At 33.3% G+C, this 13552-nt stretch overlaps 2 protein-coding genes across 2 annotated transcripts in view; both read right to left on the reverse strand.

Annotated features, from left to right (window-relative positions):
- The window catches only part of LOTGIDRAFT_153373 (hypothetical protein), a gene marked incomplete at both ends in the record, with an annotated part of 1348 nt that extends 903 nt beyond the window's left edge, over positions 1–445 (reverse strand). Inside the window, one exon of the mRNA XM_009057273.1 lies at positions 20–445. Coding sequence (XP_009055521.1) covers positions 20–445 — 426 coding nt within the window. The remainder of the gene's footprint in view (positions 1–19) is intronic.
- A 3764-nt stretch (positions 446–4209) lies between these two features.
- On the reverse strand, positions 4210–7565 carry LOTGIDRAFT_209434 (hypothetical protein). The gene is made up of 2 exons (XM_009057274.1): positions 7262–7565; positions 4210–4662 (listed from the first exon to the last, which is right to left on the reverse strand). Exons 1-2 carry the CDS (start codon positions 7413–7415, stop codon positions 4637–4639), a joined length of 180 nt encoding a protein of 59 aa, XP_009055522.1. The 5' UTR covers positions 7416–7565; the 3' UTR covers positions 4210–4636.
- Positions 7566–13552: the final 5987 nt, after the last annotated feature.

A 13552-nucleotide genomic window follows, 5' to 3' on the forward strand; every position in this document is an offset into this window, starting at 1 on the left:
TATAGATGAGCAGTAACACCTTCATATTATCTTTACATTGATGAGCAGTTACATCTTTAGTAATATCTTTATATCGTTTTATTATATTGATGAGCAGTAACACCTTCATATTGTTTTTACATTGATGAGCAGTTACATCTTTAGTAATATCTTTATATCGTTTTATTATATTGATGAGCAGTAACACCTTCATATTGTTTTTACATTGATGAGCAGTTACATCTTTAGTAATATCTTTATATCGTTTTATTATATTGATGAGCAGTAACACCTTCATATTATCTTTACATTGATGAGCAGTTACATCTTTAGTAATATCTTTATATCGTTTTATTATATTGATGAGCAGTAACACCTTCATATTATCTTTACATTGATGAGCAGTTACATCTTTAGTAATATCTTTATATCGTTTTATTATATTGATGAGCAGTAACACCTTCATATCATCTTTACATTGATGAGCAGTTACATCTTTAGTAATATCTTTATATCGTTTTTACATTGATGAGCAGTAATATCTTTAGTAATATCTTTATATCGATTTATTATATTGATGAGCAGTAACATCTTTAGTAATATCTTTATATCGATTTATTATATTGATGAGCAGTAACATCTTTATATCGTTTTTACATTGATGAGCAGTAATATCTTTAGTAATATCTTTATATCGATTTATTATATTGATGAGCAGTAACATCTTTATATAGTTTTTACATTGATGAGCAGTAATATCTTTAGTAATATCTTTATATCGATTTATTATATTGATGAGCAGTAACATCCTTATATCTTTATTTACATTGATGAGCAGTAATTGATGAGCAGTAACACCTTCCTATCGTTTTTACATTGATGAGCAGTTACATCTTTAGTAATATCTTTATATCGTTTTATTATATTGATGAGCAGTAACACCTTCATATCATCTTTACATTGATGAGCAGTTACATCTTTAGTAATATCTTTATATCGTTTTATTTTATTGATGAGCAGTAAAACCTTCATATCATCTTTACATTGATGAGCAGTTACATCTTTAGTAATATCTTTATATCGTTTTATTTTATTGATGAGCAGTAACACCTTCATATCATCTTTACATTGATGAGCAGTTACATCTTTAGTAATATCTTTATATCGTTTTATTTTATTGATGAGCAGTAACACCTTCATATCATCTTTACATTGATGAGCAGTTACATCTTTAGTAATATCTTTATATCGTTTTATTTTATTGATGAGCAGTAACACCTTCATATCATCTTTACATTGATGAGCAGTTACATCTTTAGTAATATCTTTATATCGATTTATTATATTGATGAGCAGTAACATCTTTAGTAATATCTTTATATCGATTTATTATATTGATGAGCAGTTACATCTTTAGTAATATCTTTATATCGATTTATTATATTGATGAGCAGTAACATCCTTATATCTTTATTTACATTGATGAGCAGTAATTGATGAGCAGTAACACCTTCCTATCGTTTTTACATTAATGAGCAGTTACATCTTTAGTAATATCTTTATATCGTTTTATTATATTGATGAGCAGTAACACCTTCATATCATCTTTACATTGATGAGCAGTTACATCTTTAGTAATATCTTTATATCGTTTTATTTTATTGATGAGCAGTAACACCTTCATATCATCTTTACATTGATGAGCAGTTACATCTTTAGTAATATCTTTATATCTTTATTTACATTGATGAGCAGTAATTGATGAGCAGTAACACCTTCCTATCATTTTTACATTGATGAGCAGTTACATCTTTAGTAAAATACCGTTTTATTATTTTGCTAAGCAGTAACACCTTCATATCGTTTTTACATTGATGAGCAGTTACATCTTTAGTAATATCTTTATATCGTTTTATTATATTGATGAGCAGTAACACCTTCATATCATCTTTACATTGATGAGCAGTTACATCTTTAGTAATATCTTTATATCGTTTTATTATATTGATGAGCAGTAACACCTTCATATCATCTTTACATTGATGAGCAGTAACACCTTCATATCGTTTTTACATTGATGAGCAGTTACATCTTTAGTAATATCTTTATATTTTTTTTTTACATTGAGGAGCAGTAACATCTTCATATCGTTTTCACATTGATGAGCAGTACATCTTTAGGAACATCTTTAAATCGTTTTGTACATTGATGTGTAGTAGCCTCTGAAGATATTTTGTAGCATTTTTATATCTCTGTATCGTTTTTAACATAAATGAGCAATAACATATTTTTATCGCTTTAACATTGATGAACAGTAACATCACCAGTAAGTAATAAGGCATAATTAGAGGGAAAATACAGTTCGTACACATGTGGAAGAGTTCGGGTAACCATCATGAAAAGGAACATCTTTAAATAGTTATATGATATATCAAGACAGTGTGTACTGTAGAAACACCTCTTACATAACAGACAGAAATTGTTCTAGTTATATGAATGGAGAAGATGTTCCGTATACTTCAATAAACAAATCTACACATAAATTAATAGATTATAAAAGTTAATTGTACGGAAACTCTATGACAATTGACAGTCAGGTTATTTAAGGACATTTCAAGTAAGTTTCTAAACTTATCAAACGGCGTCTAAACCGAGACGAGAGCATCTTACATTTGTTTGTTAATCACCAGTACAACTTTGCATTTCAACCAAATTAAACAGTGGCTTACACCCCTACACTGGGTCAAAGTAACTTTTTCTTGAAAACTTTTGTACTTGTAAATCTCGAGTAACGTAAAGTAAACATAACATTTGTGGCCAAGTATAATTAAATAGAGCTGTACACCTAACTTTTAAGCATTTTTAGCACTATACTACTTCGAAAGTTATACTCGAACGTGAACAAACACCTGCTTATAAAGTTTTTCCAGTATGCGATGAAAAAGAAACCTCTATAATATACTACTTCTTGTTTCTAGAATTGGATGTCTGAAATTGTAATTTTCCCCCCATATCTTAAAAATATGAAGAGATTGGTATACGGATGAATAAGTGAGAAAGTCTTCTGTACAGGCGGATGTTTATACCAGGCAGTGGTCTACTTTCGATTTGCATACTCAAAATAAAATATTGAATAATTTCCTGAGAAAGTTATGTATCGAATTTCGTGATTTAACATGGAAAGAGACGGCAAATGAATTGTTGGAAATGAAATAAATTGAGTTTTACGTCCTACTTTTATGCAAGATGTGGAATAATGAAGACGGTCAACGCACATTGAGGGGAATTTTTCCAGGACAGCGGCAGTGGCCTGCTCTTTTGCGATTTCGTACTGTCGAGGGTTTTTAAACGGGGCTTCGGTTTATTAATGATTTTTCAATATCAGCCCCTCACAGGGGGAAACCAGGTTGAAAAATTCCAAAGGTATTATTGCGCGAGCAAATGCAGAACTCTCTTAGCCACCCAAATAAATTTTTGGAGGAAGTCCTGATTTAATTAAGGGGAATAACTCATACAATGCCGAGTGCCGCCAGGCTTCACGGGACGTGAGCATTCTCAAACACCTTATCACTGATGATGCCACGATATGGTTATTTTATTTCCTGAATATTTTCATTATACTGAGATCCAATGAACTAATGAACGTTGCAACGGATCTCGTCTGTCTAGTCTCATTAAACAGAGCCAGATAATTGACATTAAGAGACCAAGAAACCAATTAATAACTGAACCCTCCAAAGAGAAAATTATCACCCGTCTCGACGAGTGGCCTCGGTGGCACATATTAAATAGCAAACCCCTATCCTGATTCAAGGGGCATTGAATAGTCGTTCAGATGGGACAATAAACCGAGGCCCTGTGTTCTACAGGCTGTGCATGTTAAAGATCCCTCGACAGTTTGGAATCGAAAAAAGAGCAGGCTAATGCCGCTTTTCTGGCAAAATTTCCCTCATTGCACCCTGCATGGCGTTGCCAGTCTTCATTAGCCCACATGGCGCAGAAAAGTATGACGTAAAACTCCATTCATTTCATTTCATTTTCAAGGGGCTTTGAAGAATGAGTATCAAAATAGGATTCGCCAAGCCGCTTAAAAGCATACCAGGCATTAAAAATTGCACCTATCGAACTGTTTAACTTCCAAACAGATGCGGATCTTATGCATTTGTCCCGAGGTCAGCACCACAAAAGGGGCATACAAACACCTGGGACAGGATGAAACACCAAAATAAATTTTTTTTAGCCAATCAATGGATTTGTTCCATCATTAGCATTTATTTTTTGACAGAAATAGTACACAATAACATGATTCGCATGAGCAAAAGTGGAATTACAAAACATAACGTTCACTGAAAACATTGTGACCAATTACAAAAGTTTGAACACGGCTGTATCTTGTCTGCGTCAGGAATATGTTGCTAAATTTAGATTCAGTCACGTGATTTTCAAGTTGGAACACAAACAAATGTTAACACCAAAATCTGAGTCACAAACACCAATTTCGACTTGTACTTGTCCCGAATAGTTCCTGATCTTAAGTAGGCCAATAAGTTGAGCTTGACGACAGAATTACAGACCACAATATCTTTTGGCAGGATGGCAACATAGGTGACGTTATATTTACAATATTGTCTTTAAATTCACTGTTCATGTTAACTTTTTAACCAGTCTTTTCTTGTTCAATTGCTGAAAAGATATCGAAAAGCAGATTAGTAAAGGGCGCAATAAACAAAAATACACAAAACTTCATATGACAATTTTGGTTGTTGGATAGGAAATGATATCTGAACACAGCTTTGCTGGTAACTGCATTGAAGATTATGTGATTACACAAAAAAGCGGCAACTCCATTCATTTCATTTAGAAAAAGCGGCAATTCCTTCAATAAATAAAATCTTGAAATATAACTAAGGAAGGCCAAACATAAAAGGCAAGACCGAGAAGTTCATATAAACACATTTCCGTTGAAATATCAGTCGGCTAATTTTGTGGTTTCCTCTTGTCTCTTCAAGTGATAATAACTATGCAAATTTCCGTTTGACAAAAGTTAGAAAATCTGGTTTGAAAATGTAGTGTTAAACAAAGGCTGTGTTTACTTTCTAATCTCGCTCGGTAGTACGACAGACTGCATTTTAAACAAGCGTACAACACTCCCAATTCAACAAATATTTTTATCTTAACTTCCTTGACCTAAAAATGACATGTCATGTCCCAAAGTTTATCCATTAACAATGTTGCGGTACTATCGGATTCGAACATAAAACTTCTGGTATAGAATAATGTTCACTGGATCTGTTTCATAGCAAAACCGACCAGGTGGGGGTTCAAGTCTCGCACGTTCACTGCATAACTCGACTGACAACCCGGATTTAACCATCGAAGGCCCATCAATAGATCATGCACACAAATGTACTTGTATGACTTATTTCACTTCAAATTCAATATGAATATATATTGCATAGACCAAAGGGTTCGAAAACCTACGTATCCAGAGCTAACGACTTACTTCCTTTATGTAAATCACTTGGGGATAATTCAACGACTCACCGACAAGGAAGTAAATAGTAACAATCAACCAAACTGTTCAATAGAAAGACCATATTCTTTAAAGTATGAAGAATTAAACTATGCTGATTAAGAACAAGGAAGAATTATGTTAAATCTAGTAAATTGAGTGGGAAATTAAGGGAAATCTGCCAACGACATTTGATGGTTTCGTTCATCTATAATTCTATGGATCTCTTGGAAAAACTTTTCTTAAATGATTTAACTACATGTAATATCGAAAACATACTAAGGAGCCAGGAAGGCTCTGATTGTCGCCCTGTTCGTCGCAAAGGACACGAGTGAATGCTTCAAAATGAAACATGACCGATTACCAGCAACACAAGGTGTCGCATATCCGCTTGCTTGGGTCAAGGACAAATCCAACTGAACAGCAATAGCGATACCACCAGTCGTTGAAAATCCAGTTGCTCGTTGAGAACGCTCGCTGTAGGGGCAAACGAAAACAGTTGTTAGATGTATACCTATACGGTTGAAATCATTCCAGTTTCAAATTGTTGAAATAGTTTATTGGAAATTCCATTTGGAAAATTTCCCACAATAAAAGGTAGAGAAATAATGCTTCTAAATAAAGATGATAAACCATCTACTTTACAAAATTCACTATTAGTGTTTTGAATATACATTTCATTTCGTGTGTACTTAAATGCTGCAAAACAAGCCTTTCTCCAAGGCAAAAATGTTAATAATGTACTTTCGCCTTTCAAAATCGCATTGAATGTGCCTTTATTTCAAATTCGATTAAGATAGTTTCAATATCTGAAGCGCTTTCTTTGTTCCATATACCCCAGATTACCGTAGCCAAAGAATAGTTTGCTGTACTATGATTCATAACATAGTAAAACGGATCAATAAACACAGAACGGGCCATCAAGCCAGCTGTGCAATATTATTGTATTATTTAATCTCGCCAAAACAGTTCTCATATCCAAGTCGAAATAGGTCCGATTAGAAACGCACGCTTAAGAACAAATTCCAGAAATGGTAGTTTTCCGTCTCTTGCGAGAATCAAACCAGAGAAATGAAAAAACAACATTGTTTTCACGTTAAAACTGTACTATAAATAGAATTATTTTTCTAAAAAGACACAAATCGAATTAAGTTGAGATTTATTCAAAATCGTGTGCACTCAATCAAAGCGTGTTTTTAAAGCGTACATACAGACCTAGTATAGACATTTTTTCTTACGTGGAATGGAAACAAAGGTGAACTGAGTCTGTGATAAATGGTAATTACTTTCCCATCCCATTTAACTAAATAACTTCATCTCACATGTCAAATACTAGGATCAGGGTCATATTTCAGGATAGTAAGAACTCTTGTCGACAGTTCATTTCACAGCTCGTAAAACCTAGTCAAGCCACCACTGTACTTTTAACTGAAACAATCTTTGTGATTCTCGCCGGTTTTCAAAAGCAAACAGTTTTACACTCGAACGTAAAATATAATTCCTCTAATTCTTTGCATGGACAAACCAACAAATGAATTATAGAGAACGAAAACTAACTATAATTAAAATCTTTCCACAAGAAAAGAATTATAAAACGTCCAGCTGACAGGCTTTCGAACCTCCATAGAAAAGTCGTTTATAATACAGTAGTACCCGTCAATACAAAAAAAGACTTATTAAGGGGTGGCTGCGGTTACAGACTGATTCACTGTATAATTCCACAGTGGCATTTCACGTTCGCGGTTTAGTAAATCAAGGATCAATACTTACTCTCTTTAGTGGGTAAAGTATTTTTCTCGTTGGTTTCAGCTTTCTTCAATTTAGATTTGTCGAACTTCGCGACTTCACTGACGTCTGGTTTATCACTCATGATGCTGATTGTATGTTCTGGAAAGAGATTGGCATGGTTGCGATCAGAAAACATCCCGGAAAAATGGGCAGGATTCTACAATTTAACATTGGCATTTGGCATTTTTAACACGAGATATATTTTGAAGTCAAACCATCTATGAGAGCCAAGAAGAAAATAATGGGTTTTACATATTAAGCTCTCAATGAAGCAATTAGATTAATTGGCTAAGGTATAGATTTGCCCATCGACTAGGCATGATGCAGGCCTACACCCACCACACCAAGGTTCAAAATGACATATCATAGTTTCATTATTGGAAATCGGTGAACTTGTATAGTTAGTGAGATTTATGAGTAAAATGAATAGAAATAACCTCAAATAAATTAAATATTCTGATGTCAAAATTAACTCTCTTCAAAAAATTGGGAATGTGTAAATAGAAAATTATTCACTTATGCAGCAGATGCTCAGATTTCATGGCTAATTTATTACCCAACTCAGACATTTCACGAGACAACAAAAACAATTTCGTCTGCTTCACAAAGTCAACGTGCCCCCGAAATTTTCTTCAGCTGCAAAATCGATAATAACAAAAGGCGGCTTTTAAAATATCGTCTGTGGTGCTAAAAGAGAAAAATCAACTAGAAATTGAATGGCTAAAAAGAGGAATGAATGAAAACAATTAAATGCAATGAATCAAAATAGTTGACAAAACTTACTGTTGGAGATGACACGTGTGTCTTCCTTGAGCTTCTCGTTTGCTTTATTACTAGACAAACTGAATCACTTTTAATCATGCAGCCTATTTACTTCCTCGACAGAATGTCCTTCCGCGGTTAGAATAATCCATTCAATAACACTACAATCACAATTAGTTTTTCAAATAGAATTTCCGATATTAAATTAAATTTTAGAATGAATTTTTGTTACTTCATATCGACGAACACATTTTTAAAGAATTTATATAATTTTTTTCAAGGGACTATTTTCTCGGATCAGTGATTCATGTTCAAGTGAATAATGTTGTTTTTCTGAATATTCCACATACTTTGAAATCCATGACTAACATCGTGAATCTTATTATTAGAATTAAACGTAATATATATATTTATTTAGCATATATTGTCTAAATTTGGAAGATTTAAAAATTACAGTAGATTAAAAGATAAAGGAATGAAATTTAAAAGGGTGTGCCGCCGGTTACTATGGAAACCCTACCCTATCTAGATATTGAGGATATGAAAGATATTTGAAAATGATGGCACCATTAGCACGGTTCCATTGCATGCAGTATTGATAAAACGGAAGTCACGACCTAATACGCTGGACAGATGGCATGAAACACGAGATGATAAAAGTTTAGATAGAAATTTGACATGAAAGGGTCGGGTTCTAGGTTTGAAATGTTTGAAATTCGAAGATAAACAAAAGAAATCTATAATCTTTATGGCAGAGTATCTTATTTCTACACACATAGCATTCATTCACACTATCATTTGGCAGACAAAGAGCCTCGTGAATATATGTTCATAATGTGTATGCAAAATCTATTGTTATCCCATGTTATACGGGCTTTCTCAAATGGAAATCGACAAAATGTAGGTAATTGTAATATTATGAGCCCATTGTGTTCTCTATTACTTTTTCTGCATGAAATTGAACACACCTCCAGGCTAATGAATGTGGGCAATTGTGTGAAGTGTGTAATGAGGAAAATTTTCCAATTCAGTGTCATTACCAGTGGTTCAACTAGATGAATGGGTTGGGACACCTTCCAAGGGATTTCATTTTTACATATGCTGTCCTCCATTTTTTCCACTTCTCAGGGACCCATGGATTCGGTTCAACCAGTTCCTGTGGAGCCAATAGCCATAACCTTGTAAGTTAGTTAACCTCGGTCTAGTCTATTTTCGATGACTTCAAAATTAAAACCAACATGTACAAAATATTCGTTACAGAATGTGAAGTAGGGTAGAAAATTTAATTGAAACATGTAAACATGTCAGTAAGTATGTAGGAAGTTAAATAAATGTGGGTCATGCTCTCTTATTTCAATTGGGATAATTCAATCTTATGTACAATGATTCAAGTACATTTTTTAGTACAGTAATCTTGTTAGTAGTCTGACTTTTTAACTACATCTTTAGTTTTTTTGGGTTTTTTTTTCTGTGTTTTACAAACATCAATCACTCATGATGTGAATAAATTCGTCCGTCTATTCTAACCAATAAAAACTCTGTTGACAGTGAATCCACTATACAAGTTATTGTTATACTCAATGGATATTCCATAAATCTTAAAAAGTGATACTACGTCTCAGAATGAACATAAAATTTAGGTTCTCAAGAATTGTCAATATGAGTATATATTCATCAGTTAGCTTACCTGGTGTCATAAAGCTACAACAGAATCACTTGGAAAAATTTGAAAATTCATAAAACTAAGTAATTATTACATGTATATATACGCTTGATATTGAGCGTTTTTCAATAGTTAATTGCATATTTTTGGATTTTATAAGGATCTTGTTATGTTATTTATGACACCAGATATATCTACTGGCTCTTACAATTCTTAAATTTTATGTTAATTCTAAGGCGTAGTATCACTTTAAAACCCAGTAAATAAAGCGTTTATTGATCATCAACATTGGCATTTTTAGCGGATCATAGACACTTTCTTATGCTTATACATTTTACGTTTCCTTAGTAAAATATAAAGAAGTTTGGTGGGAATTTGAACCAGTTTCACTAGTTACCAAATCACAAGATAGCCCAATTTATCTCTGTAGACAATATCAATGATCTATGCAGTGAAAGTGTTGAGATCTTCTATAAACCAGCTGGTCTTCTCTGATAAAAGTGTTATTTCCTTTAGATATTTATATTTCTAAACATTTGCCATTCTACCTCTAAAATCAACCCACTAGAGCGTTAAATTGACAGAATTTTCTAGGGGATGATTTGGGTCTTGAATATATGTAAATAACGGTATGCAGTGTGATATGAAGGAAATTTCATCATGACGGTGTCGGTATTACTTTTTGATTTTCAATGCTCGAATAGTTTAGTCTTGATGATTGTTTAAAGATACTTAAATATTCTGTATTCCACTTGTAGATGCTGTTGACTGGCTTGTTCATGATTGGACTTACGGCATGTTGTGTGCTATGAGGGGAACTAGATCAGAACAGCGGTATAAGTTATATATTGTTGATTTTCAAATGTCAAAGATTGTTAGATTGTTATCATCTAAAAAGGAAGCACAGGTTTCCTCGTATACTACACCATATTTCCTCTGTCGTATAGCAGACATGATAACGATCAGATTATCAAATATGTTCAAGGATATTTATTTTCATATCGTGTCATGTTACAACAGAGGATTCGTTATCATTGTTACAATGCTTATTAAAGTAATAATTACAGAAAAATATATAGATTTAAAATCATAAACTCAATTATGTTGAGTTAGAATAAAAGACAACTGTACAACAGTTTTTATACTTTAAGCTGATATAAATTAGGAATGATAACATGTATGTTAGTCTTGTTCAAAAAATTTAAAAGGAGCCTTAATGAAATTTAAGCTATTTCGGCTTGTGCAAGAAGATTCGAGCCACTCTAATTGGTGAATATAATGTCTTTGTGTCGACGAAGCTAGAGCTCTAATTACTATGTATTACCGTATACGTATCTAGTAGATCATACCAAGTTATTATCATGTAGAAAAGTAAGATGAGCATAATAACATGGTTAACAGGTTGTCAGAAGGTAACAATAGGTGTATTTCACTATGGAATTAATTAATAATTTATCATTAACCCATGTAATTAGAGATATATCGTAATCCTTTCCTAGACGATAAGTAATCCTTTGTCTATTATGATGCTGAAAGTAAAACTCGATGAATCTTCGTAGATGGCAGGTTAACATCCGCTTCGAGCTGATTTTGATACCACAGACTGTACTGTAGATTGGCTCTTCATGCTTTAGAATTTGTAGTAGTCTTTTGACACAGAATACTGGTTTTCCCCGGTTAGTGATGCAGATTAGGAGGGCCGACATGGAAAAAGCATCAAGTCGTTCGGATGGAACAAACCGAGGCCATGTGTGCTACAGGCTGTGCACGTTAAAGATCCATCGACAATTGAAAATCGAAAAAGAGTAGGCTTATGCGGCTGTCCTTGCAAAATGTCCCTCATTGCACCCTGCATTGTGTTGTCCTTTCCATTAGCCCACAAGGTGCAGAAAAGTAGGACGCAAAACTCCATTCATTTCATTGACGCAGACTACTGTTTGGTTAAATTTGGCATGATACTGATATTTTTAAGAGCGCTAATCTATCTGCAACACCTAAAGAATTAATCATAAGGAGTTTTTATATTTTGTAAAGATATGATCAGTTGTTTTTGTGCAAAATAAAACTTGTTTGTCTTGATTCTTCTCGTCTTTTTTCTCAATTTTCATAGTATTCTGAACAAATGTTGGTGGGATTGAGGCTCGTACCACTAGTTTTGACGTGGGTATAAGGTATAGCCTATAGTTATGGTCATTTCAGTCTGTGGATATAAAGGCCCTTGCCCTTCTGCAAAAATCTGGAACACTAAAATCTTAAGTTGAAAATTTGTCAAACAGACTCAAGGAGAGTTTTTCTTGGAGTGGACTACTGGCTGGTTTGATATGCCCTCTCTGTGTTCCTAGGTTAATTTAAGTATTGTTTAAAGAAGAATCTTACGGTAAACCTAGCCAACCTTAAGGTTGTCCTGAATTTTTTTAAAACCCGGCCTGGGTGTGAGTTGAAATCAGCTGGGGTTAGAAATAATACCAACTGTGCAGTTAATCTGTAATCACTTTTCCAGCGAACAATGTTTCAATCCTAATAAGATACTGTTGTATTTCATTGTCTTACAATACATATTTTGTGTTTGTATTTCCTTATCTTTCTTTTGTTGCTAAGCTCAAAAAGCCCCAATTATAGTTCCCATGTTCCAGGTTATCGTGGCCAAGAAAAAGATTTATTTGCAGTTCGCACTTACTCTGTTCATTCTGATTCATTTTATTTTTATATTTTTAAGACAATATAAATGGTTCATTTTCCATTGGAAACTACAAGATCTCGACCCAAACTTACAGATCGGGCTGTTTATTAATTGTTATTAACTACTAATGCAAATATTTACACGACTACAGTCCTTGGCAAGAAAATCTACCACTTTTTAAAACTTTTCCTCATTCGTCAGGGCATGGTGTCACCATGATTGTATTTTTCTAAATATGATATTGATTTATTTCCATGTATAGAAGTTAGCTGAACACATTTTACTCAAGTTACGAAATCTCATTATATAGATTATGACATTCTGGTAGGAATAAAAATGTAAAATAGTAGACCTAAAAGTTTGCCAAGATGTTTTGGCAGTTTGTCGAAATTGTTTTTGTAGTTGGTAATTTATTGCATACATTTATATGAAATATGCATTGTGTTTGTGTTGTTAAAATAGTCAAATACTCTTATTGAGATTACAACTTTATTACCTATAGTATGTTACCTATTTCTCTATACCTAACAATAGCATTGTAATGGTATGGCCTATAAAGGCATGTTACTGGTTTATTCACATATTGCTCCTTCCCGTTTCGCCCATTTCCAATTCCCATTTACCAACTTCCCCTTTGAATCAATGCATTATTTTATTGTACCAAATGTAATAATAATGAAAGAATATTCTTTTAAATTGCATTTAATTAGGTTTTAAGCTTTAAATGGGTGTGTTTATTTTGGTGCCGTGCCTTACATAGGCTCGCTTATTTTAGTTGAAACCTTCAAAATAAGTAGGGAAAATATTTCTCTACATAGGCTACTGATGTTTATTTTCCTTAAATCCGTACATTAGTTTTCCAATATTTACAAAAATCAGACAAAAAAAAACGGGGCGACTGTAAAATGTCATCTTTACTATGTCAAACTACGACGAATTTCGCCTTATACCTTGACTACAATATCCACCTTTCTTGTATCACATAATGCAGCGATTTGATTGAATTGTGACGCCAGCGGATACAGCCAACCAGAATCCTCGACAGAAAGACCGTTAACATTTGCAGACTTTCTGTCGATAGTTATTTGACGTGTTCATCTTTTAGATTTGTTGCTTTTAGTTTGTAAAAGTCTCCTTCCTATTATCATCTTGAATAATCCCATACAAC

This window comes from Lottia gigantea, assembly GCF_000327385.1.
Source record: "Lottia gigantea unplaced genomic scaffold LOTGIsca_3, whole genome shotgun sequence".
In the NCBI taxonomy this organism is placed as follows: Eukaryota; Metazoa; Mollusca; class Gastropoda; family Lottiidae; genus Lottia; species Lottia gigantea.

Bases quoted from the DNA above. Each gene is read 5' to 3' on its own strand.
- LOTGIDRAFT_209434 (XM_009057274.1), bottom strand. From the start codon at position 7,415: ATGTTTTCTGATCGCAACCATGCCAATCTCTTTCCAGAACATACAATC. The intron at 4,663-7,261 runs GTAAGTATTGAT...ATATCTTTTCAG, and splicing joins TACTTTACCCACTAAAGAGA to CAATTGAACAAGAAAAGACT.